This window comes from Dermacentor variabilis, chromosome 7, assembly GCF_050947875.1.
Source record: "Dermacentor variabilis isolate Ectoservices chromosome 7, ASM5094787v1, whole genome shotgun sequence".
NCBI lineage: Eukaryota > Metazoa > Arthropoda > Arachnida > Ixodida > Ixodidae > Dermacentor > Dermacentor variabilis.
Genome location: NC_134574.1, coordinates 91,550,903 through 91,578,762, shown reverse-complemented (window position 1 = coordinate 91,578,762; position 27,860 = coordinate 91,550,903). Strand labels below are relative to the sequence as shown.

General features: G+C 44.8%; 1 protein-coding gene across 3 annotated transcripts in view; it reads left to right on the top strand.

The window, feature by feature from the left end:
- LOC142587636 (uncharacterized) overlaps window positions 1–24,129 on the top strand; it is a 39,583-nt gene extending 15,454 nt beyond the window's left edge. Inside the window, exons 4-9 of one of the 3 annotated variants that reach the window (XM_075698797.1) lie at window positions 2,129–2,154; window positions 6,973–7,119; window positions 9,931–9,947; window positions 12,577–12,635; window positions 19,913–20,005; window positions 23,964–24,129. In XM_075698797.1, coding sequence (XP_075554912.1) covers window positions 2,129–2,154; window positions 6,973–7,119; window positions 9,931–9,947; window positions 12,577–12,635; window positions 19,913–20,005; window positions 23,964–24,094 — 473 coding nt within the window. In that variant the 3' untranslated portion in view covers window positions 24,095–24,129. Of the gene's footprint in view, window positions 1–2,128; window positions 2,155–6,972; window positions 7,120–9,930; window positions 9,948–12,576; window positions 12,713–19,912; window positions 20,006–23,963 lie in introns of those variants that run through there. The other 2 variants (XM_075698799.1, XM_075698798.1) reach the window with 2 other exon arrangements.
- The last annotated feature ends 3,731 nt before the right edge of the window (window positions 24,130–27,860 follow it).

Sequence of the window (27,860 nt, the reverse complement as noted above, 5' to 3'; positions counted from 1 at the left end):
TGTATAAGATCGCCTGTCCGCTGTTGTGGACTACCAACTTTTTATGCGAACGCCCCCTGGCACGCTTCGGCTTCTCCAGCCCCAACACACTGGCCGCCCTGCTTCCAGCTTTGATCCCCCCGCTACCCGCTGGGTGCCCCGGAGATCCTGCGCTGCCTGCCTTATTATAATCTCAGGTGCTCTCCTGAGGCGTCCGTTTGCCGGTTACACGCACCCTCCTGGAGCAGTGCTTGTAAAAATACAATCTATCGTCGCGACGAAAAAGGCGACCCGCGACATATACAACTCAAGTCAGAACCTTGCCACTTCAGGCACAGCTATCACCAAATGGGGCGTCCATGCCCACTGCCTCACCGCGCTGGCAGCCAGCGGCGGAGGCGAAACAAACTCGAACGCACTCTGTAATGCCGGCATGTCTTGGCGACAAACAGATGTAGCACGCGCAAAGAAACCTCCTCCGTAGTGCCTAGGCAAAGTCACATATTCAAGGAGCAAAGGCCCCCAGATTTTCTCTCTCGCACCCGCTCATGCTCGCGCCTGCGGAAAAAAGTCGAGCGCTGCGAAAAACTCCCCTACTCCCTGTACCTACTAGCAATTGTAAAGATGCCTCCAGGGGCGAAAAATACCGAATAGGGCGCCCCTAGCCCATCGGTACAGGAGGATAGCTCCCCGCGACACGGCGCGAGGGAAACAAGTTCCTGCGTTTATGCGGCGCACTCTCGCGACGAACAATGAGCCGACTCGCGAGAGCTAGGTCAAGCTAGGCCTCCAATGATTACGACTCGGCGCAGTACGACCACGCGCGAGCACTAGGCAAAACCGCTCTTCGGCCTAGCGTTCGCAAAAGGAGCAACACAAGGTACGCGCTCGCCGTACGTGAAAGGTGCCGCAAACGAGCTCAGATGCGATGATGCCCAAACAAGGGGGCAGGCGGACGAGAGCAAAAAAGTGGACGTGCCCTATCGCTGTCCCAGAAAGGTCTTCCTCGCATCTCGCACTCAGCGCAGGCGGCAATGTGAGCTACACCGCCGCAAACCGGTCTGTGGTAAAAGCCACCCGCGGCACCCGTCGGCGGTAAAAATAAGGGGCTTATGAACGAAGAAACAATTGAGCGCCTGTACAAACGCGCTTGAACCCACCTCCATGCCCACCAACATTCGCATCATTGCAGGTAAAGCAGGTAAGCAGACATGCCGGCAGACGAACAGGCCAAGGAAATCGGCTAAGCAGGAAGGCTATGCACCGATATGTGCAACAGGCAACGACCACGTGTTCGGCTTCGATTTACTGGTGACACCGAAAAAAATACTCATCACTTTCAACATATCGTAGTGCGCTGCTTGTCTAGGAGTGCCATATCAGGCAGCAATAGGCCTCATTGAGGAATCGCACCCTAGAACACACATTCTTCCTAAAGATAAGGCGATAAAAGTCACATTAGTCTCGCAAAAATATGATCCCACTTACTTTATATGGAGGAGGCACGCACTACATTCATACGCAGTTTTATGAACAAGGGGAGACAGAGTAGCCGAGATGTAGAGATACGCTTATTTAGCGCGTGCTTGATTTCACCTAGAACACCATTCATGCAGCTGCGACGACTTAACTATATACATGCCCCCCCCCCGCCTTTTTTTTTCTCTATCTTATCTTCGCTCTGAGTTGTTTAACAGTCTGAAGCACTGTTGCCTCATGCAGACTTCTGTGCTTTTATTGCGATGTCAATTATATAGACACTTCAGGCGAATTTAGCTGCGAGAAATGCCGACAAGGAGCACTGGGATTATTGCTTAGCATACCCACTGCCAATGTTTTCAAAAGCTTCGACATAGTGGGGACCATAATGTACCATAACACTTAATTTTGTTATTGCCAGCGTTTTTTATTCGCGTCAACAACGGGAAGAAACGTGACTTTTTTTCTTTCTTTTTCTTATATGTCTTCTCTTTTGTTCACTGAGCTCCCCACACATCTTCTAACCTTCTTTCTACGCATGGCTAGTCCAATAACCACTAGCACACAGTTTTGTATAGCAGCTGCTAGTGCCAGAACGATGATATGTTTCTCTATCTTTGCTGGTTTTTCTCTCTTTTTCATAAACCTTGAATATCTAATGCAAACAAAGTCTTCCGGACCCACAAGCCAGAAGAGGTAAGTAATATTTACGAGATAACAATTTATACGCGCGACGGCCAGGAATTCAGCCAGGACATAAGAAATCCTTGGTAGTGTAGGGCATCTCGCTGTACAGGCGTTCCACTGTAGTCGCTTATTCACTTCGTGAACTTTCCAATTCGCGCTCTTTCGCCATCGCTCGTCATTTCGCAAAAAGAAACTTACACTCATCATCATCTACAACTTCTAGTTCTTACAAGGTGCGTTGTCACACCATATAGCTAGGCCGAACGGTCTGCAACGACTGGGATACTGAACAACAACACTGGAATACTGGGCGATCATAAAGATCAAATAATTCTGAGGCCGGATTCACAAAGTAGTCTCACAAGAAAAAAAATTGCCAGACCAGCTCTTTTCATATCACGTCACTCACAATTTCGGTCCCCCCTTAGTTTTTTTCACTGAACCGATCCTACGTATGCAAGCTGCTTTGCGAAACTGTGCGCATATCGCGTAAAAAGGATAACCCTGTGGTCGCTCAAGGAAAGCTTGTTAACAATGTCGCATTGCAGTGACGGTGAGGAACAAAATACTGCCAAAAGGGCGACTTGTGCATCCTTCACCTCATAGCACAAACTTTTGCGAAGAAATACAAGCAACACTCGAACCACATGGTTGGCGGTGGGCAGTCCTCCGTCGTCAAACCTAATCCCGCGGGCCAATTATGCGCGTCGTCCGTTGTTTATACATTTCTCAATGAACATTTCAGAGTGATTACTTTTTATTTCGAGAAAACTTACAAACGATCTTCTGCTCAATATTTTTTTCGGAATCATCAGCCTAATATAGGTCCTATGCTGGACGAAGACCTTTCCTTGCGATCTGCAATTACCCCTGTCCTGTGCAACCGATTCCAACTGGCACCCGGGAATTGCCTAATTTCATCGCCCCACCTAGTCTCCTGACATCCTCGACTGAGCTTCCTTTCTCTTAGCATCTATTCTGTAACCCCAATGGTCCACCAGTTGTCTAACCTGCGCATTACGCGACCTGCCTAGCTAAATGTTTTTCTCTTAATGTCAGTTAGAATATCGGCTATGCCCGTTTTCTCTCTCATAAAAAGCGCTCTTTTTCTTTCTCTTAACGTTATGCCTAGCATTCTTCGTTCCATTGCTCTTTGCGCGGTCGTTATCTTGTTCTCAAGCTTCTTTGTCAGTCTCAAAGTTTCTGCCCCATATGTGAGCACCGGTAAAATGCACTGATGTTATATCTTCCTTTTCAATGATAAAGGTAAGCTTTCGGTCAGGAGCTGAGAATGTCTACCGTATGCTCTCCAACCCATTTTTATTCTTCTGTAATTTTCCTTCTCACAATCAGTGCTCGCTCTGAGTAATTGACCTAGGTAAACGTACACCTTCACGGACTCTAGTGGCCGACTGACGATCCTGAACTCTTGTTCTCTTGCCCGGCTATGCATCATTGTCTTTGTCTTCTGCATAATAACCTTCACCCCCATCCTTACCCTTTATTTTTAAAGTCCTCAATCATTGGTTCTAACTCGTCTCTAGAGTTGCTCAACCTGACAATGTCATCTGCAAACCGAAGGTTGCTGAGATATTCGCTGTTGATCCTTACTGCTAAGCCTTCCCAGTTTAATAGCTGCTATACTACTTCCAAACACGCAGTGAATAGCTTCGGAGAGATTATGTCTCATTCCCTGACCCCTTTCTTCATATCTCTCGTCCTACTTGTGGAGAATTAAGGTAGGTGTGGAATCTCTGTAGGTGTTTCCCAAGATATTTCCTAAGCGGTCTGTACTCCATGATTACGTAATGCCTCTGTGACTGCTGGTATTTTTACTGAATAAAAAGCCTTTTCGCAATCTACGAAAATTATATAGGGAGCTTTATTCTACTCAGCCGATTTCTTATTTACCTGATTAATGACGTGGATGTGATCCATAGTAGACTATTTCTTGCTGAAGCCAATCTGTTCCCTTGGTTGACTAAAGTTCAGTGTTACCGTTATTCTCATGGAAATAATCTTGGTGAATATTTAATATAATACTGGGAGGAAGGTAAAGGGCCTATAATGTTTTTAAATTCTTGAACGTCTCCCTTTTTCTGGATTAGTATGATGTTTACATTCTTCCATTTTTCTGGGACCCTTGAAGTGGATAGACACTTCATATAGAGAGCCGGCATTTTTTTTAACATGATGTATCTTCCATACTCGATTAAATTTACTGTTATTCCATTTTCTCCAGCCGCCTTTTTTGGTTTATTGCCTTGCAAGGTCCTTGTACTCTGCGGATCTCTCAATTACCTGATTAATGACGTGGATGTGATCCATAGTAGACTATTTCTTGCTGAAGCCAGCCTGTTCCCTTGGTTGACTAAAGTTCAGTGTTACCTTTATTCTACTGGAAATAATCTTGCTGAATATTTAATATAATACTGGGAGGAAGGTAATGGGCCTATACTTTTTTTCAATTCTTGAACGTCTCCCTTTTTCTGGATTAGTATGATGTTTACATTCTTCCATTTTTCTGGGAACCTTGAAGTCGATAGACACTTCATATAGACAGCCGCCATTTTTTTAACATGATGTATCTTCCATACTCGATTGAATCGACTGTTATTCCATTTTCTCCAGCCGCTTTTTTTTCGTTTATTGCCTTGCAAGGTCCTTGTACTCTGCGGATTTCTCAATTACCCGATTAATGGCGTGGATGTCATCCATTGTAGAGCGTCCCTTCCTGAAACCAGCCTGTGCCCTTATTCTATTGAAAATAGAATAAGGGGAACACTTTTAGCCTCATCGCTAGTTATAGAAAGAGTCTCTGCAACCTGTTCATTACTGCTTCGAATGGAGCTATCGTGACTGCTTTGGGTGCTGTACAGGTAAGTGTAGAATTCTTCCGCTGCTTTTACTATATCTTTGAGATTCCTCATGATATTACTCTGCTTAGCTTTCAGTGGGTACATCTTGGTTTGTCCAATGCCAGGTTTCCTTGTCACCGATTTCATGCTGCGTACATTTTTTATGGCTTCCACAGTCTTTCTCGCGTTATAATTACGAATATCCCTTACTTTCTATTTGTTGACCAGTTTTGACAGTTCCACAAATTCTACCTTACCTCTTGAGGTTGACACTTTCATTCTTTTTCATTCCTTTATTAGGTACTTTGTTACTTGGTAGAGCTTGCCTACTTGTTGACTTGGTGCTTTACCTCCCACTACACTTGCTGCTTCAGAAGCCTGACTAGTTACGGTTTCATTCATTACCTCAATGCCACCTTCATCGCTCTGTTCTAAGGTTGCATATTTGTTTGCTAGTAGCAGCCTCAATTGGTCTGCTTTTCCCTTACTGTCTCTAGGTTGACCTGTTTCTTCTTGACAAATTTTGCTCTTTCCCTCTTCAAATTGAGGTGAATCCTAGCCCTCACTAAGCTATGATCACTGCACTTTACCCCACCTATCACTTCTACATCCTGCACCATGGTGGGATCAACAGAAAGTACGAAATCAATTTCATTTCCTGTTTCCCCATTAGGTCTTTTCCATGTACACTTTCTGTTGCTACGCTTCCTGAAGAAGGTGTTCATTACTCGCAGCTTATTCCTTTCCGCCAATTCCATCAGCATCTCTCCTCTAGATCTACTGTAATCGACGCCGTAGTTACAATTGATTGTTGACCAGAAAGCTTTTTCCACTATTTTGCATTCGAGTCCCCCATTACTACAGTATACTGAGTTTACACTTTACTCATCGCTACTTCAACATCTTCATAAAACTGACGTATTTTATCATCATGATGACTGTACGTTGGAGCGTAGGCTTGTCCTTATTTTAATCTATACCTCTTATTAAGGTTGATTACGACAATTTCTACCCTGTCATTTATGCTGCAGAATCATCAATATTGCCTGCTTTGACCTTATGGATTAGGAATCCTACCCCGTATTGCTTCTTATCTGGGAGACCTCTGTAGCAGAGGTCTGCCACAAATGGCCTTTAGTCAGTACTGTGTAAGCTTCACGAGCTCTTCTAATCTCACTAAGGCCAATGATATCGCAAACAGTGTCTGATAGTTCCTCAAAAAGTCCTGCTAAGCTAGCCTCACTCGACAGAGTTCGGTTGTGTTAAAGGTTGCCAGGGTCTGCTACTACAACTCTATGCTAATATCTACCATCGAAACTGCTGGTTAGTAGGCATAGATTTTTCTTCGACCCTATCTTGAGACGAGCTCTGAACTAAGCACCGGAACCTGATATACTGAAACATGGCAATAGTGGTTTCTTTCGAAACCATGCTCTTGTGCAGAATCGCGCTTTAAGATGTTGGCCATTTTCATAAGCGCTCTCATATTTCTAGCTTCACTTGCTGTTGTGGAGCTGTTGTGTTGCTGTTGGACATGTGAATTTGACAATGAGAAAGAGCGCCAGTAGGTTTGTAACGCTCGCCTTAGTACGTAGAAGTCATTTTCTTGGGACGATTTCTTGAAGCGTCGTGAGCGGGCGCTCTCTGAAATATCGTCCAAGAGCACGCTATTTCTGTAACTTGCGACAACAGTGGAGCTTGTTTCCCAATTGCTGGAAATTGTCCTCGTATTTTAAACCTAATGTGCCTGCATGTCATTAAATTGCTCAACAAAAAGATATCCACAGCGAACGCAAAGTAATGGAGACTTCGCACCAGTAATTATTTTCCAGTTATCTTTAACGGGGAGCGTCTTCGCAGTGTCGGTCACAAAAGAAAATACAAGCGAAAATTCTCTCTCAATCGTTACCAGTCTTCACTAATAAAAAGACTGCATTTGTGTATCTCGAATCATTTTTTTTTTTTGCAGTTGCTCAGAATCGATGAAGACCTCGTCATGGTGGGCACAACGACTACAATATTCGACCAGAAGATCCTCAGATGCTTTGTGTCCTCGCTGGTCGAACCAGTTTATTACAACTACCACCGCTACGTGAAGTATCAAAGATTGGTCAATGTGAGTTGCTTCGCGCTTTTGGAAACTTGAAGGAGCGCACCCTTCATCGCTGAGGAATTCGAGCTCGGAAGCACGCGAAGAGAAATGCGGCGAGCCACAGCTAGTGATATGGTTTATTTCTGGGAGTGCTTCGGAAAGGGGTCGTGAGAACGTTAGAACCACCGAACGATAAGGCTCTACGGGGTCAAAACTCTGTCAAACATTTGATGCGAACAAAAACATGTCTTCAACAAATAAACCGCCAAGCTATATTGTGTTGACAGGAAGCATCAAAAGAAGCCAAAACCAGTGAAAGGTTTGCCTCAAGAGTTTGTCACCCTCAGTCAGTGATGGTTTGGGGGGCAAACACTTTTAAATGTACCGGCCGCTTCCTAGCCGATCCCTCGCTGTTGGTAAGGGCCATGTAGTATGTAAGTCATAATTGTCAACACGCGACGATCATCTGCAGGATCTCGTTGGTGGCACAGTGCGCCGCCTGCTTAGCCAATCTCCCGTCGCGGGTATGTCCCATAGTCTGGAAGTCAGCATCATAATGAAAAGGCTGACACGCTTCATGGTGGTTCTGCCGTTGTGAGTATCTACCGCAGCACGGAAAGCATCCCTCTAATCAACACATGGCGAACATGCATTTATCTGAAAGAACTGGTTCGTCTTTTCGCACGAGAAGTAAATGTGCGATTGTGATCTAATTGTTAGAGCATTGGGATGCTGCGCTGGGGGGCCGATAACACGATACCACTCATCCCTTCTTTAGGGAGTACAGGTCAATGGGTTTTAGTCCCTCTGCCAGACGCGCTTATCGCATTCTTTAGCGGAAGGAGGAATCTAGACGGTGAGAATTCTCATTAGCGACCGACGAAAAGACCGACAGACCCAGGCGAAAACATGAGATGGCAGGCAAAGAAAGCTTTGATTTAGATAAAGAAGCCTGTCCTTCGGGGGGATTCGGATTTCGGCCGACCATGTGCGGCTATGGCTAGAAATCTGCAAACTAGTTGCATTTATTTTATTTTTCCTAACCGACTTTGTGTCAAAATATTATAAAACACGTCCGCTACAGTTGCATAGAAGGATCATTTCAGCGTTTATATAAAAAATAGGTTGCTATACGGACCCTTTAGGAGCAAAAAACAAGCAAAACATGCTTCCGGCAAAGATTAATGCTGCTGATTGCGCAGTTTGAAAAAACGTCGCGGGTTCCCGCCCCCATTCGCAAAAAGGGCCACGTCAATTTGGCGTCCGGACTTTGGAATAATTTCAGTTTGGAATAGGCTTTCGGTGTCGCTCCCATGTTCACCGCTTTGGTGATGCACGTTCTATACGGCAAAATAACTGTGCCGTTTACCGCCAAAAAGCATCATAGCCACCCTAACCACGGCTACGTAACAAAACGGAAGCGTCCGTACACCTTAGACATCCCGCTTCCATCTGAATTTGCATTTGTTATGGCCTGTGTGCCTTGACAGCAAGAAATTAATGAAAATGTCAGTCATCGCTTAGTGTAATCGCACGCCGAGTGCAAAGCATCAGGTATGTTTTGCTGTGTTATTGACATGAAGTGTGTCTTTTGACACTGCTAGAACTACGGAGAGGTGCGGAGCCGTAAATGTGGTTTCATATTCAGTTAGCAGGTAGCACCACAGTATTAGCGCTGGTGATGCGCTGACAATGCAGAGTGCTATAAAGGCCTAATTGTTTGCTGAATCGCTAATTTATTACTCAGCTCTAGTATGGTAAGTGGCGAGCAAGCGCCAAATAGACGCCGTGCATACGAGTTGCGAGTGAGCATTTATACGGGCGTTCGCCAGTACTACTTGCTAAGGAGGATGCGATGAACTGCTGAGAAAGCGCATAGATAAAATATAACCCCACTGCCACAATCAAGCAAACGCAGCTTATGGTTACAACGACAAAACATTTGCTGCGTCAATCCACCAGCCAGGGAGGATGGCAGAGCAGACGCTGTGCAGACGATGCAGCGCGGATAAACACATTTTGAAGTGGCATTCAACCTTCCAATCGGATCAAATGTAGTGCAACTTCCCCAGTGCTGCAGGGAACTCCTAAGCGAATATAGTCTGCGGTGAGTAAACTGGAGTGGAGGAAGCGATTCAGAGTGTGTTTGGCAGCCTAGTGGCCCGCCCCCTAAAGTAGCGCTTTTACATGCTTACTGCTCTTTTATCTCGGTCAAATTATCAAGCTCCTCATATAAATGTTGCTTCAGAAAACGTGAAGAAAGAGTGCGTCATCCATGAGACGTCGCCTTTTAAAAAGTGAAAAATTGTTGCTTGGTATTGATGATGGCACGAAGCCCGCATGAAAAAAATTACAAGAAATAGCTTCAGTGAACTTCATCAAGCTGCATCTTGCGAGATAATAAACTCCCTCGAAGCCTAGTTAGCGTTAAACATCTAGCTCAGTTACGTGTAATCACCGAGCCCTCTAAAAATTCTTGTCGTGTTTCATTATATTCAACAGCGAAAGTGGCTCTTTCTTACTGCCAGGTTGAAAAAAGAAACTGCGCGTTCGGTAGACCCGAAACCACCGTGTGAAATAGTAAAAAATGTTTTTGGAATGCATCAAGTCATAGTAATATGCCTAAGCAAGATGCACAAAGCGTCCTCTGTCGATGGTCACAAATTATATGTAGATTGTGGTGTCTTAAAAAATATTTCCATCCGGAGATAACGACTATGTTAATTTTCACGAAAAAGCCCGAGTGATTCTCGCTTGAATCATTGTGCCCTGTTAACTTCAGAAAGAGGCACCAGAATCGGCAAGCATTAACAAATTCTGCTTTCTATCTTTCAGGGCAAGTGGGAGCACAAGTATGTCTATTTTTTTTCATACTCTGAGTCTGTCACTGCTACACGGGCGCCTCTACAGAAGACAACAACGGAGTTGCAAATTCGAAATCGAAGGCTTTTTTTTTTCTTTTTAGACACAATTAGAAGAATCACGCAAAATATATTCTCGCCAAATGAAACTTCATGGACACATGCACATGGCGCACGTATGTAGGTAGTGCATGCATACATGCGAATCCCGTGTCGCTGGTGCGTATCGATGGAATCCCAAAGAGTTTTGCCACACTTTAATTCAGAAATGAAGTCGCAGTAGCCTGCGAGCGTTCGAACTGTCGTGCCTTAGCAAAGCAATGGAATACTGCCTCTCAGCCATTCTTAGGGTATTTCACGCCATTTCCGGGGGCTACGTATGAATTTATGTTTGTATATAAGCGTTTTCTCGCTATCTGGGCCACTTTGTAGTCCGTGGTCGAATGGTTAGCGCATCGGGCTGCTGAGCCGAAGTTGCAGGATTCGAGATCAACCATGGGACAAACTTGCGTCACTAAGTATGTGGCAGAGTTGTTCATACATGACGCTCTTCAACCAATTTTTTCACGCCAACGTGGTTCGCTGTAAAGGTTGGACTGGGTAGTAGCGCTGTTCGAAGAAACTCTTTAACGCTGACTCTGAGAACTCGCTATATGCCAGTAAGTGCCGCTCTTCAATGAACATCTTTGATGTCTCCTTGGGTAACAGATATGTGTCACTGAGAATGTACCGTGGAACAATGACGAATCTCTGATATTCCTCCGATGCTGAGCGGAATCAAAGCCTCGTAACACGGGTTCCTCAGTGACAGCAATAGGACGCATTAGCAGGCTGCACTAGAAATGTATGGGTAGGTGCCTCTTTTCAATGAACGTCTCTCAGGCCAGCGCTATAGTAAACTGCACTTAGAACGAAAGAAATCTGAGCTAGTTAGAAAGAATTCATTATGCAAAAAAAAAGACGTGAGGCGTGCAGACAGGACACTAGAGCAGAGAAGTGGACAACACGAACGTCGACTATCAACTGAAGGGAGCACTGAGGCTAAAAAAGAAAGAAGACACAAAACTCTTCTGCGCAAGCTCCGGAATGGTAGCACCAAGAGTCAGCCGGGTAGATGTGCCGGTCTACGTGAGAGATAACTGTTAAGGCACTTAATCTCTTCCTTGTGTAAAGCAATCGGATGCTGACTCACGCACTCAATTCCACCATTATATATATGCCATCCCTCTACCATAAGACGTGTATCTTCATTCTTATGCCTGTACAATATCGCGCATTCATCTAACTCTGGCATGCAGTTACGATCTTGGCAATGTAGGGCAAGATTAGAAGGCGATCCACAGGTTAACGACCTTATATGTTCCATTAGTCTCCGATTGATACACCGTCCCGTTAGCCCTACGTAGAACTGGCCACAGCTAAGGGGAATTTTATAAACCACAGCTATACGACAGTCAGTAAAACTGTTGTTCTTATTGTGCTTCACTGGACAAATATCCGCTCTTTTTTGCCTTTTACCTGCTCCTTTTTCCTCTGTACGGCAGCGCATATCTTACCTAGCTTCCTTCGGTTGCATTTCCTTCCTTCATATCTTGCACGCTCCCTTCGGTTGGTAGTCGGCCTTCGTGTTGTCCACTTCTCTACTCTCGTGTCCTGTCTGCATGCCTCACGACTTTTTTTTTGCATAATGTAAACTGCACCACGAGTGCACTGCGTATGAGCCGCCGTTCAATTACCCTCCCGTCGGATGACGGCGAACATACGTGCTGCTGGCCGAGCGCTGCCGATGATATTAAGAACGCCCTGTCGCTTCCTCGCCGCCATTTCCGTTGCAGCCAAACTTGTTGATGGAATGCACGCTTGAGAGCAGCACAATACCACTGCACTTAACCTCCGTCACGTCGCTTTTTTTTTTTCGTATTTCGCGGGCCTTCTTTGCAACCGGGAAAAAAGGACTACGTCAGACGTCTCGTACAGGAAACAAGTCGATCGGAGGTATCTGAAGGTGCTCTAAAACCTCCTTATCATATTTGGGATCCTCAGCCAATAAATAAAAAGTTGGGTAATGAAACTTCATTAGTGAGTAATGGGGAAAACAAACAATTGCCTTAGTTACTACAGGCTATTGCGAATAGTATGCGTCCAGTCGAATTCGCTTCCGCGTGCCTTTCATTTTTAAATTCTTGGCTATATATATATATATATATATATATATATATATGTATGCATATATATATATATATATATATATATATATATATATATGTATATACATATATATATATATATATATATATATATATATATAATAGCGGCCTGCTCGCCACCGGGGCGAACCTTATTGTCGATGGTGGCCGGTGATGGCGGCCAGTTGCCAAGATAGTGAGCGAAGGCGTAGCGCTCATTATCTGTTTTGTTATTTGATTTTTTAATAAATAAAGCTTTTTTATGTTCATATAACTTCATTTCCACCTGGTCTGAATGGAGGGCGCGTCGCAGCGAGGCCTAAACTGCAGCAGTGCCACTGATATTTTTTTCGTACTCGGAGACTTATTGCGCAATGTAGGGATGCAAACTTTTGCAAATTATTGTATCTTTATTCTTACGATGATTCTTGCAGGATGTTCGATCTAAGGTTCTACACAGAATACCATGGAGAAAAACTCCTTGCCGAAGAAGGTGAGATTGCAGCGAGTTTTCACCACACTTCACAGGTTCCTGAACGTGCCAAAGCTATCGGCACTGTGAAATGCCTGGTACGAATACTTACAAGAGCTTCTACACATATTAAACAAAGTAAAGCGCAAGAATTGAAATGACAAACATAATTCATTCCATAAAGGGGCGTCATTTGGTGCATGTCCTTCCATAATCGAGGGTTTTCCAATGTCAGAATCGGCAGGGGGTAATGAATTATTCATATATAAAATGCTTGACAACTTTGGGAGACTATAAGATAAGCCGAAGAGCTCTTACTATCATGCTTGTCACTTGTAAGGACCAGTTAGTTCACTGCTTTTTATAGAGTGCTCGAGCGGCCGGCTCCTCAAAACCAAGGCTCCGATCAATCGCCCATCTCACAAAAGACAGCATACACCGACCTGCATACCTTGGCCGCACATGATCCTTGGCACGATATCATCGATATTTAAATCCTGACAGCTGCTGCCGGGTCGGTCTCCTCGTGCTATCTACGCACCAGCCAGTGGGTCGGTATGGTCGGAACAATGCATAGTCATCTGCCAACACTGGGCCCGTCAGCCATCATTTTACGGTGTAGTTGATAGCATAGAGTTTCCTTCAAAAATTACTTATTGGAACTCTGGCTATTGTGTCAGCGGGAGCTGCAAATCATTGCGGCTCAGAAATCAGGAAGTCACTAATGATCACGTTATGTCACTTAGTGATAGCGATAACCTGCCCTTTATGGACCATTTCGTTTTATACGCATGTAGGCGGCTTAGGAGAGTGCATGCTTGGTTACGACTGTAGTGACGTCGCTGAGAGTGCATGCTTGGTTACGACTGTAGTGACGTCGCTGAGTGATTAGTGATCGCGTCATGTGAGTGGGTGTTATAGTGTGCAGATAACGCTTCGAAAGCCATTTCGTTTGAGATGCATGTGGGAAGGTTAGGAGAGTGCATGCTTGGGTACGACCGTCGTAATGTTGAGTGAGTCACTTGTGATCTCGTCATTTGATAAACCGATAGGGAACAAGTTCTCGCCCCTTTAAAGAAATTTCATGCGACATGCATGTTCGTAGGAAAGCACAGCTTGTATACTACGGTGGGAATGTCGAGGGAGTCGCTAATGACTTAATGTTGGGACTCAATGATATTGAGCACGCAGCTACGCTTTCAGACCCTTTCGCTTGATATAAACTTTGGCAGCATACGAGTGCGTGCTAAGATACACGCCTAGTGACCTACCGCAATTCACTTAGTGATTATGTCACGTGACTGTGTAATTGTGAGCAAGTTTTTACCCTTGAAAGTCATTTTGATGGATACGCATAATGGTAGGAAAAGAAATCGCATATCATGACGCAACCCAACTCACGTAGTGTGCATCACATTTCTGACTCACTAATGCGAGTCACTCTTGTCACTCGGAAACCTGGCTCGAAAAGAAGCAAATGAGTGATATCCCCGACGAAAGTGCTTATGAAACGGCCATGACGACACTAGTCGAGTGGAGACTGCTCATATACCGTGGACACCAATATAGTGATTACGTCATTACAAAGTTCATGACGCCTGTTACGACGTCGTCTTGCAATATTTATTCGTTGCTCAACAATTTCCAAAAGGATTAAATTAATGGCCACTGGAATTGAAAAGTATGACACTTGGATTAAAGTGGATGGCGCAAATATTAAATCAGTTGGTGCGTGCATTAACCAGATGACGGTGGAATGAAATGTGGTGACCCCAGTGTTAAATTATTGGCACTCGGACTAACATTGTTGGGGCTCAGATTAAATTGAGTGACTCCTGGATTATTTTAACGGCATTTGAATTAAACCGGACGCCAAATTACCAAGCTATTACCAGATTCAAGTTACTGATCTGGCTGAAAAGCCGCATCTGCTTTGTCATCTCACCACCTGAATGAGGTCCCATTAGAGACTGTGGCATCTCACAAATATCTTCGTATACAGATAACAGCTGATCTAGCTTGAATCACTCACATAACACACGTAACGATTAATACTAACCTACACGGCTACATTTGAAATAAGCATTTAAAATCACGCTGTTCTATTAATTTATTATTATGCGAAACTAATTCGTTCCAAACTCAAAGATGCAGCATCGCTACGCGACCGTCAAGATCAAGTGAAATTGACCCACTTGAAGCGGCACAAATGAACCCTTTGCAAGCATAAGTGCAACGAAATCCAGCTTAAACTTAATACCCTTGTCATCCAGCCATAAGATCTTCGATAACTTTTCAAAACGGCTATATCATTGTTCCAAATTCTCATTCCACAACTGGAACTAATACTTTCTTACAGCCCTTCTTTAGACGCACAGCGAATGAGTGCAGCAATCTTCCTGCGCAAATTTTTACCATCCAAAATAATGGCCGATATATGAGGCATTTAGCTAACATGGCATAAGGGAATTTTGTGTTTTATTGTAACTACTCCAATTCTCTCTATATATCTTTCATTTATTTCTGCTTAAGCACCAGAAGGCATCACGTAGGTGGGGACATAAAGACATTTAAACTTCAATTTTCTAATATGTGAATTTGGCCGTGATTGTGTTTGCTATACATAAATTGTAGCGTTCCTAAAACCCATCGTGGTTTCTCTGTGGCTATGGTGTTGGGCTGCTGAGCTCGAGGTCGGAGGATTCAATCCCGGCCACGGCGGCCGCATATCAAGGGGAGCGAAGTGCGAAAACACTCGTGTACTTAGATTTAAGTGCATGCTAAAGAACCCCAGGTGGTCAAAATTTCCGGAGTCCTCCACTGAGGCGTGCCTCATAATCAGAAAGTGGCTGTGGCATATAAAACCCCATGAAAAAGAGTTGCTAAGAACCCACACTACAGGTAACGCATAGCTCAATAGATGTGCAAATGTATTCCGCCAGTTTATTCTTCTCTTCGAGCCGCCTTTTGCTCTTTTTCTTCCGTGTCCTTCGTTCTTCGTCTTCTTAAGTGGTTTAACATCACCATGTTTCACCCTCCCTGCCTCTCTTTCTTTAAACCTCCTGGTGTAGTACTTCAATACATTTCTATAGAGGCACATCCTACTTGACCAGCGGCTCCCAGATACAAATCGTGAATATGCCATGCTGAGATGCAGTCTTCACAACAGGGAAACAGTCCATGAAATTTCATATTTGAAGTCCCAACACCTCTTATTATTAGGGCTTTGCCATCAACCTGTATATTTGGTATTTCGGATTTTCGGACTTGGAATTGGTTTAGCGTTTCTGAAGTTCAATAGAAATTGCCCTGTGGGCATTTTTATCGCCTCACTAACCATTCCACTGGCTTGTTCTACACTTCTACACTTGACTGTTCATGCACCTGCGGACGCATTTTCTTGCTACCCTACATTCTGCAATATTGCTTATAGAGCCTTGTGTTGCAGTACTGTTTCTTCTATTCACGACACTTTGCTGTTAAAATAAAGAAAGGAACTGTGGTGTTTGAAAAAGTTGTGAGAATGCAAAATAATTTTCCAGTCCTCATTTCGCAACCATCGTCATCATGAATGTATGAATGCCGTAACATCTTCATATCACAGAAGTCTAGTTAAATGTAAAGGCTCGTTTAGGAATATGGCAACTTAAAATTTGGTTTTCGGATTTCATCTAGTTTATGCATGTTAGACATTTTTGTGTGCATATGTGACGCAAAGCAAGATCAGTTGGAAGACAGCATTGCCTACATCCGTAGTTTCTGCTGTATGCTTCTGCACTTCTTGCTAATGTACATCATCCCTACCACCTCTTCTCAAAGTCTATGGTGTCGAAAGTCCTGACCATTTTTTTATTTCCTTGCTTAAAATGCACAAGGAACACGGTAGGTCATCGCTATAACATACAATATGAAAGCATACTATACACCAGCCATTAAAGTGTCTATGTAACTAGACATTCGGAGGCTACCAGGCTGAAGAAGCAACGAGTTAGTCACAATAATGGGTACTAACACTTGATAAGCTATACAGGACACTTAAAGATGGTAAAATGATTGTCCCCACACTAGCCTTGAAAGCTAAATAACCAGCAATTTCACTTCATTTTGTCCGCAGCATGAATACTTTGTGACAACAGCAAACACAAGTATGATTTTCATCCTTCATTTGCCAACACTATGCTAACCTTAACGCACATGGCTCCCGTAAGATAAGCTTAAGACGGCGTAACTGGCGACCTTGTTTTCCTGGTGTGCACTACGTTGCGCACGAAATTGGACAACTTTTCCGTTTAAGATGAGTTAAAAAGAAGTTAGGCAAGCTTTCCCATTTATTTTGAACTGAATATTTGCAACAGTACACAGAAAATAAGTACTTATAACTTTTAACACATGGCAGACATGAGAGGTTGCGCACCCTCTGGGTGTATGCCAAGCATATTTAAATTGAAAGCAAACGTTCTAGTCTTCGGGTCGCAGCCGTAGTGCAGGCGGTGACCTGTTATGACAGCCAAGCTTCTTTTTCATCTTTGCGGTCTGTAGCTTCACATTGATCACATCCTCCTGAAGCGAGTGCCTGAAGGAGAAGCAGAGTAGGTATCAGAAATGCAGAGACCATATGCAGACGAAAGAAACGCTAAAATAAAAGAAAACAATAGGTAAACTCATTAGAATATTGACAGCTATAGCGCGACCCGCATATGAAAGGACCGTGCCTGGGTTCATGCACCTGCTACAGCACCTTTCCCGGAATTTTCTTTCTTGCTGCTGTTGGCAAACTTAAGGTATGCAATACGTGATGTTTGTTGCCAGTTTTCTAAATGCCAGGATGCAAAGCTACTCATTGATTACTGAAAGAAAATAGCAGCGAACACAGACAGGCATAGTAGCTACAACAGACATCACAAGAATATTTGTCTGAAGCTTCAAATATTCTATTCTACTGCAAGAGCAAGTGCCCGTGGCCGCGTTTCCGAGGAAAAATAATTGAAAGTGAGAAGCAAGTTAGGTTATCAGGCACTCAGAGAAAATGTAGTTACGCGAGCTTTCACACAAGAAAATGTAGGGTTTCAGGTAGGTTTCGGTTTACTTCACTGAGCTGTACTGCAATAGACATAGGAATTGAAGCATCAAGGGGCCGGTGGTAACTGGCTGGCAACTTCACACACAAAAGCATTTCGCGGGGAACCAATACTTTATTTTTTCTTCATACTGCTGAATTGTCGATAAGTGGTCCTTCAGGTGATTACGCATTGAAAGGTGTCAGCTTTCAACACAGTCAGATTCAAGAGACGCAGGTACCAATGTTTTCTTTTTTCTCTACAAATTAGTGGGCCACGATTGCCTCTGCAGGTGCGAGACGTTTCCGGCCCTCGTGTTTGCAGCGAGTATCAGTAGCCCAGCGTCTATTTTCAACGCTTATTCGTACACTAAATTCCGTCTAACCGCTACGTAAGCATCAACGGTCAAGCAAAGACTCACTTGTATGCCCTTCCACTGCGTTGAAATAGTCGCAATCTGAATCCGCATGCGATGCAGGCCACGTCCCGAACGGCTGAACATCTGTACTTCGCTCCTGAACACTTCAAATAACAGAAATAATGTGAGAAATAAAAGCGCGAAGTAAGGGCTTGCGTTAGATAGGGAACCAAGAAGCCGTGAACCAGGAAGGCGCGCGACAAGCCCTTGCATTATGGGTTTTTACGTGCCAAAACCACGATTTGATTATGAGGCAGGCCGTAGTGGGGAACTCCGGATTAATTTTGATCCTAAGCGGACCTATAACGTGCCCCCATTGCACGGGACAGGGGCGTTTTTGCATTTCACCCCCATCGAAATGCCGGCCCCGCGGCCTCTGTTTGATGCCGCGACCTCGTGCTTAGCAGCCCAACACCATTGGCGCTAAGCCACCACGGAGGGTGCGACAAACTTTTAACTGCGAGTGCGTAGGCCACGTGCGAGGTCTATTATGCTGACCAATTTTTTGCGTTTACTATCGCTAAACAACATACTGAGTACTCAATAGTATTATTATAGTTAGGAGTAGAAATTTCCTAGTCTTTGCCATGTAAGAGAACCACCCAGATAAGTGTAGGAAGATCCTTTTTTAAAACTGTGCGTATTGAGACGACTCTAGCGTGGAATAGTCTGCTGACGGGGAGTATGCTGTAGTGGAGCTAATACGCCCGTTTTCTAAGCAGTGCGGGGGTCGATTTTCTTGCCCTCTGTAGCAATTTGTTGAACTTGAGAATGCGCAAGGCCATACCACTCTCATCGCCGTCGCCATCGACAGCGCTCATCACCGTAGCCGCGCGAACTCCTAGCTGACTTCCAATGTGGAGCCGTTATAGCGCTACGTAAGGAACAAAAGTTAGAGATTACTTGTTAAAACAATCGCGCATGTATATGTTACTTTAAAACTGCACGAGGTATACGCAAGTTAACTTCTCTTTTAAAATTATGAATAAAAACGTTTCAAAGCGACTAAAGAGCTCCGGCACATCTAGAGAGCCTCGGTTCACGAAGGGCAGGTAGCCTCCTGGCTCCACACATTCCTTGCTTCTATTTCGGCCACTACTAAAGCCTTTTTAATAATTAGTGTGGTAGAACGCTCCCTGTAAGTGGCTTTACATCTGCTATTACAGAACTAAAATGTCCGAGGGGGTACTGGTGAGGAGCCCATTAAAATTGTTAAGGGGCCCGTCAAGCAAGCGTTTTTATGGGACTCCCTGGAAGTTGGGGGACAGGTGCTGCAACCCCCTTAGCCCATAGGTTAACCCGTCCCTGGCATGGAGCATGCCGGGGGTCTTCGCAGACAAGATCGGCTATGTATAGTTTCGTTATGTACTTCCTGTAGGCCAACTGGAATAACCAAAATAAGATTACTAATGGGAAAGGAAAGCTACAAAATAAACAAATGATGTCACACCTTGTTTCTAACTACACTGAAGGATATAGTTAAGCGCGTAAGGGAATCAACTAAGTTCGCCTAATGTTTGCAGTAAAATTACATCGTCGAAGTTCCACTAACGCTTAAAGTGACTGATTGATTGTCTTTAACGATGCAAAATGGGGCGCAGGCGCTCTGGCAGGCACCGCACTGCAGTGCGCCAGCTTAATTTCCACCATCTCATGATCATTACCGTGCAATGTTCGCTACTTTTCGTGTCGATACTTACTTTAACCTGCAGTGGCTGGGAATCAAACCCCCAACCTCATGCTAGGTGGATGGATAAGGCACGAATTACCGTGTGGCTGTATTACGAGATATAAACGCACACAATTGCACGTTGTTTTTTCAGAACACGACGCACTGCCGTATGGAATTGGCGGTTTCCCAGTTCTACATGCCGACAAAGACTGCATGATTCTGTCGAGGCTGCCACCAAATGGACGTAAGCACCATTATGGCGTAAGCGCCGAAGGGAGGGCCATGTTCAGAGAAGGAACCACACATGCATCGGACGTTAAGTAAATTCTCGTGTGTGGTTCTTCCTCATAATTCTTCTCATATGTGGTGTGCGTGTGACTCCGTCAGCTGGGTCGTTGTGTTTGTCTCTGTTGTTTCACTTAATTGCGCTGCTGTCGTAGTCAACATCAACCAAATGGGCCAAGTGCATGCCCTACTGTAGCCAAATGTTGCTCATTTGCTCTGGGCTGTACTTAGCAGCACACAAAGGTCGTTGGTGGAAAATTGGCGACTGTGTTCGTACAAACACTGCAGAGGAGGGGTCGAGTAAACCCCGCCGTATCGGTTGGCTCATATGAACAAAAGTTCTCTGAAAAAAAAAGTAAGGAAAACTTTTGACATCTTAAAGCCCATGGAAAATCAAGCGTCACTTCTCGCACAGTGATCATTTGTCAGAACACCTCTCGAGAGAAAGTACATTCTAGCAAGTACAACCATTTTAAAAGTACACAAGTTGTTTGTGATTCTCCAAGGGTAAATATTTATAGTACAGCTGCGGACATAAGAAATCGCGCGATAATCGTCATCAGCTCTATAAATAAGCAAAGTTCGATATTAATTTCCTAATTGTTTACTAAAATAACATTTGTAAAATAAAAGCAGATCACTGCTCCCATGCGAAACGTTGCATTGAGGTGAAGAACAATCAACTAATCTTTACCGGGAACATCGGAAATCTCACCGCAGCCCTTAGTAGCTTTGTGATTGGTTGTTTTATAGAAAGGTGTGCGATGTAGCCAGCGGGGTCACCGTAGGACAGCGACATCGTCTACGTGGCGCTAGTGAATATTTTACCGCTTACGATAGAGTACGTTGTATTCTAAGGAAGCCAAATACTAACCTCAGCAGGTTTATAGATGTTGTAGTGGGCCACCAAGGCCAAAATAGCGAAGAAACTGCCAAACTTGTGGCGTCGCAATGGCGTACGGCCCGACTCATAATTCGACAAATTAAACTTTGTCCTTCATTTTTTTCGTTTGATTATCAACGTTCGTGAAACCTTTGTAAACAGAAGTGAGAAAGCATGCTTAAAGGGACTGACAACCAATATTTATAGTACCCAATTTTACAGCTCAATGAAAAGCATACAAGTCGGAGTGTCTAATCATAAAGTTGTAACGCGGACAACTCCGTCGAACGTTTTATATTATTTTTTTTTACCTTCAGTGAGCATACAGTCGTTCACCGGAAGCATACTGAAAACAGTGATAGTCAGAGCGATGGGGATTATGCGCTGGTATTGGCGGGAGGTAGACGACAACGCGGCCGCAACTGTGAGAATGTATTATTTTGCTTATCAAGACGATGCTCCAGTAATTATGTCTACAATAATAGCTACGTAAGACCGCTTTTGCGTCAAGCCAAGTTAAAAGGACCCTGAAGCGATTTTGACGATTTCGTACACACGTACCGAATCGTGAGGGTAGGTCCTTCTGATCATGAATTGACGCATCTAAGTCATCAGCGTACAGCCTGTAATCTATTATAGGGTTTCAAAAATGTACATCGCTGCCGATCGTCGCACACTGCTAGGCGGAATTTTCAGGCGCCCCTACCCCATATGACTTAAATCACCCATTGACGTCAGTGGGGCGAAAAATCCCATTGGCTGCCCAGAGCGCGTCATCGATATTTTTTCTACCTTTATGGTGAACAATTGATGTTCGTAGTAGTTGCAATGTCACCTCATTTCTTTCTATAAAAAAGAAACTAACAGAAAGAGAATGCACAAGAACAATTTCTCACTACACTTAAGCACTTTTGGCACACAGCAAGCGTCGTCCGCTTGTGTTACAACGCGCTCCATTATGACGAGAGCTCTGCGGTCAGAGTCGGTCTCAGTCTTTTCGCGAGCACTATGATTCGACTTTGTTGCGTTGTGGACTGCAAGCGTAGCGACTGGCAATATGTCAAGCTGCGACATCGTGTCCATCTGCAGGGCAGCTGACGAGCGGACTGGCTGCAGCCCATCGGACTGCCGCTATCCGATCCCTTCGCTTTACATCGGGCGATTGCTAACACAATATTGTTTCGAAAAACGCAAGTGCAAGGGGACATATCCTGGCCGTTTGACCATGTTGTTTCACGGGATGAGCAGAAGTGCAAATGTGAATTGTCTGCATGCTGCAGCCACCTGGTGGCACAGAACTCAGCCTCACAGAGTAGAATAGCGAAATGTATTCTTCTTTGCTGCTGGTGCAAATATTTCGCAGGAGCGTAATCGTTGTGACACGTTGTTTTTGTAAATGTTTGAAATGTTTTAGACTTGGTTAGGGCAATATTAGCGCTTTGTATGGCTGGCTAAGGTCTGCGCCAACAGGTTATCTGGACGGTCCAGACCGATCAGGCCACTCACGTGCGAGTTCTTCATCAGCTTGAGTTTGTGGCTCCAGCAACCCGTCGAAGCGCCCAGCTCGCCTGTGGTTACCAGAATACCACACACGTTCAGAGCTGAGACAGAATTCTCGCACCGCACTCTGCTTCGATAGCTCTCGCTGGAGGTCGACTGCAAGGCAGTTGCAGTAGAGTTTGGAGAGGCTTCGCGCGCTCACTCCTAGAGAACCGGAAGTCGACGACACGACGTGCCATCATGAGACAGAGCCAGTGAAGGCGGAGTTTAGCCCCGATCCCTCGGCGAACGAGTTGAGGAGAAAATCCATGACTATGGAGGAGGGTAGCCTGTAATCGTCCGTAGCTCTCTTAACATGAGACGTTTCACACAAGTTGTAGTGCCAATGATTAGCGGCACCCCATACGCCTACAAAATTTTTCGGAACCGTTTCAGGGGCCTTTTAGGTTCTTGAAAGCGAGACGACACTTTCACAAATGTTGCCCAGTTCAGTGTGTTGTCTTATATGCACGAGTGCGCTAATATTCTGGTGCTGGCGCCCGTTTACGGCACGACTAGTCGACGGCATTTTCGTACATCACACGGAGACGATGCCACTCTGGGTACTGACTCGCAAACCCGCGCGCGTACAACAGCGCGTGCGCTGCCATGCATTCTGCGACGCACGAACCACTCGTTAGCGTGGACTTTGTTTACTTCGTAATAAGCATATGTACAAGTAACCTAGAAGTAACGCCTTATTTGCACGTATTTTTCTAAATGCTATTGCAGTGCTCTCTTTGTGAGTAGATTTGTGCAATTTTCTTTCTGTTTGCCGGTTATGTTTTTTTTTACCCCTACGTGATGCCTTTGTGTCGAGGTAGACATCCTGTAAATAAGTAAATAAATGAATAAATAAATAAATAAATAAATAAAGCGCCAGCGTTTATTATTACACCACCTTTAATTTTAAGCAATAGGTAAGCATTACTTAATAACAGCCAACTTACGTACAGTGATTTCCCGCACTACGTCCGAAGTACCAAGATTTCACCACTAGTCCGCGCCACTTACTGGCGTTTGAGACCTTCTTTGCCAATTTAAAGTTACAATTCCTACTTACGTCGCCAACAGCGTGCTGGATTTCATCACTACAAATCTGGCTCACTTTATTTCCGACAACGTTTCACAACACATTCTGGCCAGTTGTCAGTCCCTTTATTTATTTAAACTAATTTTATGTTATTCTTTGGCGGTCTCTTTAAACTCGCCTTAACCATGAACGCAACCATGAACCATGAAATTTGGCGCAACATAGCCTTAGCCGCTTTTGCGCCAGTAAACCCCATCTAACTAACTAACAGAACTACCAGCTCAGATGAGTGTAGCTTCACATTCCGCAAGCACCTAGCACACACACGTTCGCGTTTTCGCTATGTGGCTGAGCGAAGTGGACCGCTATCTTCAGCAGGTGAAACATCGTGTGTTGCTCTTGAAGCTTTACCGCGCATAATTGGGGTCGCCATTCATTAATCAGTTTCTTTCTTCGTTGCAGAAAAAACGCAATGCACGTACTGGGTTCGCAAAAGTGCGGTCGGAAATCGCAACTGGAAATGTGACTTCATATTCGACGCCTTTTGCAGGGCACAAGCCATTGTAGTGAAAGACATGCGCGATTGTCAATAAAGACACCAAAACCGATGTGTAAAGAAAAACAACAATGCTGACCTCTTCAAATCGTCCTGCTGTTCTTCCGTGCTAGAGCTTTCCTGCGGTAGCAGTATTAGGTTGCATTTATTTTTCTTGTTAAGAACGTAATAAATTCTCGGCTACGGAATTGTGCGAAGCACATAGAGAAAGTGAATTGCCTCTATTAAGTAAAGTCAGGAAGTAAAGTCATGAATGTGACGCAACGCGCATCAAGCGCCCAAACCGGATTCAACTACGTGCCAGGAATTTATAGATAACAAACCTTGTTAGCGCTGCTTTAATCTAATGCGTGCGAATGCAGCACCACATTCTCTCGCCGTCTGAAGCATGCGTTATTGAAGTCAAGTTATTCTTCGGTGATTTCAAACGGATTTGGCGTACGTAGGATTCGGAATATCTATGGGGCCTTTCGAAAAAGACGGCTATTTTGCGCTTCCGGAGCGTTTTAGCGACCCGCAAAGGGTATCAAAATCTGTCTCAACGAGACAAGAAACTAGAATGAGCAGAAGAGCAGGTAGAGCCAATGGTACGAGCGTAATTAGCACCAATATGGTCAAAAATGAACGACATCGCACCATAGACCTCACTATCTCCACGATCAGGCCGCATGGCCTACTGGAAGAAATACATATATACAGAAAGGCGCATCAGTTAAAGCAGACGCAAAAGAAGACGAATTCGACATACATGCACGTGAAAAAGAATGGAGTGGTAAAACTCAGCTTGAATAAAAAAAAATAGGGAGTCCGTAAAAAAATGTAAAGTCTGACAAGGGGACGAAGAAAATTTTGCAATTAATGCAAAATATATCATGCAATTGTGCAACATCGAATCACCGTTAATGCTCCCATTACAGTGTCACGCCCGCGCAGGCAAGTATAAACATGTCTCCCTCGACGACCACGAGCACCCCGGGAGAAAACTTCTCACGGCCAAATAGACGGTAGCAGTTTTGAAAGTATTGGGAACTTCAGTTCCGCTATTGAGGTTCTAAGTATGACATAGAAACTAGCCCGAATTAGTGCCTTGATCAAGTCTTGAAAGGCTACTGCCGATGTGTGGAGGCAGGGAAGTGTACCCGTTGGCATCGAGCAGTCTCAGCGTGCTATACCGGCGACGAGGGCCCTGACAAACCAATGTGGCCGAGGCTCCGCATGTTTTGCAAAGCGCCTGTGGTGGATTACATGCGCAACGCTCACGTCGCCAACATGGCCTTTTATCGGCGTCTCTTTGGCGTAGGGTGACAGCAGGCGCAGGTGGAGTGGCCCATCAGTGAAGTTACGCACGACAACGCGCACGACCATGTTCTTGTATATGACCATTCCGGCGCTCCTGTACCGGGCCGCTTGCTGTAGATGACGGACTCGAAACCCTGGATTCCAGTGGCATCGTCATTCCAGTTTTCGGAGAGAGCCAGCTGGCCGATGTTGTTGAGCACCGCGCCCTTTTCCACCTCACCTGCGTGGACGTTCGGGGACTGCAAGTTTAGCGCGGCGAGCGGAACGTGTTGTTTGTCGGTGTGGTACCGCACGAAAGCCTCGGCTAGATCAGCGATGGTCTAGAGACGGCGCTTGGCGAGTCTGTTCAGTTCGTCGACGAGTTGCCTGTTGGTGGAGCCGACTCTTGCCGGAACCTGAAATCGCCTTTTGCGTTTGTCAGGTATAGACCCTGAGGCTGGTAGCCTTGGACAATGCCACGTACACCAACTTTAGGGGAATTCGCTTGTCGTAATCATACACCACCGTAGCGAAGGGGCGTCCGCGATATCTGTACTGTTGTCGTGCTGGCCTGAGTGAGGGGAAACTCTGACTTCTTACACAAGGTGTTCTACCTAGCGTGAACGGTGGTGGTGACGTTTCGCAATCTCACGGGCACCCACTTTGATTGCACAGAGGGTTTGGAGGCTCCGGCGAGTTGCGTCCTGCTCATGCCACAGGTCCGGCCATGGGCGAAGGAAAATTGAGCCACAGGTGCACAGGGTGGGCGTCCTAGTGAAACTGGCCTGACAACGAATGAACGCACGCCAATGCGGGACGACGAATGTGTGACGATGATTGTGTGACGACACTGGAATGACGAAATGGAGGTCGGAGTTGTAATGACGATATAACGAACGCGTGAGAGTAAAGCCAACGATAATGGCGACGGTATGACAATACATTCTGAGGACTATATCATGACGACGCAGTGACGACGATGGCATGACGTGCGCGGTTAGCGTGCATGCTAACCACGCATATTGCTGCTAACAGGTCCAATTACTTTTAATATTGGTTATTCTAATTTAGAGTATCTTACAAGTTCCCTTATTGGAGACCTTTATTTATGCGGAATATTTTCCACATGGTCTATTGAAAGCTAACATGACACCCCGATGCCAAAACGACCGAAAAAACAAAACACATATACACGACTGCGCAAACATTTCTCAAAAGGAAATGTATAAATGTCTGCATGACGCACGCGATATCTAGAATAATACTAGAACAATTGTTTGTGAGCGAAACAATGGGTAGAAAAGCGCTGTACTCACAAATTGAAAATTCGAGTGCTCTAGCTCGTACACACATACAAAAATGTGCGCAGGGCGCCGACCGTTCAGTACATCTCTATCACTACCTGCACATCAAATTACAATCGAAGCTATGGTGCAGCAATTTTCCCCTTAAACGTCACAAAGCATGTGTAAACAAACAAAGGCGGAAAACTTGCTGAAAAGCCCCAGCTTCGACGGCGGATGGCCGCGCTGCAAATCGACAAGATCCAAGAGGGAGTTTTATCAGTAGGTGGTTTCTCGCTCCATATGCAATTTTTTCTTCGCAAACAGCGCGGGAAAAAGTAATACTGAATCGCCAAGAGCTAGTAGTGCCAACGAAAAAGAAACATCGCACGTTATAAGGCCTCTTTGCAGCGAAATACGTAAGCGCAGCAGACTACAGAATATGAAAATGGTTCTGATGATCTATGACGATTCATTGGCATAGCCTTTGAAATGTGGGGGGGGGGTACAAATCGTCACCTAGCCTGCTTGAAGTACGCAGCTATGTGCTACAAATGCTTTTCCTTCTGGAATTCTTACACATATCTTTAATCTTCTCTATCTACCTTGTACCACTGCCGATGCGTGTAATGAATCCGGTCGTATCAGTCTCTTCCCTTCTTTTTTTCCACAAGTACTGTGAACGTCTCCTGCTTATCTCGACTGCTGACCGGTTGATACGTCCGTCCAGATTAAATGCAAGCACTTCTGGAACTTGTACGCTACATACTAATCTCACTTGGTGAATCCCTTTGGATTCCATTAGCATGTGCTGATGGGTCTCCGGATTTTCGATGCAGCATGCACATGCCTCATCTTATTGCGAATATTTGCTCCAGTATGTTTTTGTGCTTCAACAACCAGCTCGAGCATCAAATAGCAAGGCCCTTCCCTTCATGTTATCGCACAGATTTTCTCATCTAATTTCTTTTTTCTCATTCTTGTAAACCTCCCCGGTATTTTGCGTTTCGATTATTTCCATTCATTTCTTTCTGATTACCCCTGGTTGTCTATTGACACTTCCAACTACCCTGTACTTGTTGGGTGCCAACTTTCCTGACCTCTCCCTCCATTCTGGGTCCACGTTTTTAGGTGCAGATACATGTGCACTTTAGCCGCCCATTTATTTTGATCTATGCTCCTGATTCTTGTTTCAACACTAATTTTGTTCTGCGTTCCTCTAATTTCAAGCGAGACCCAACC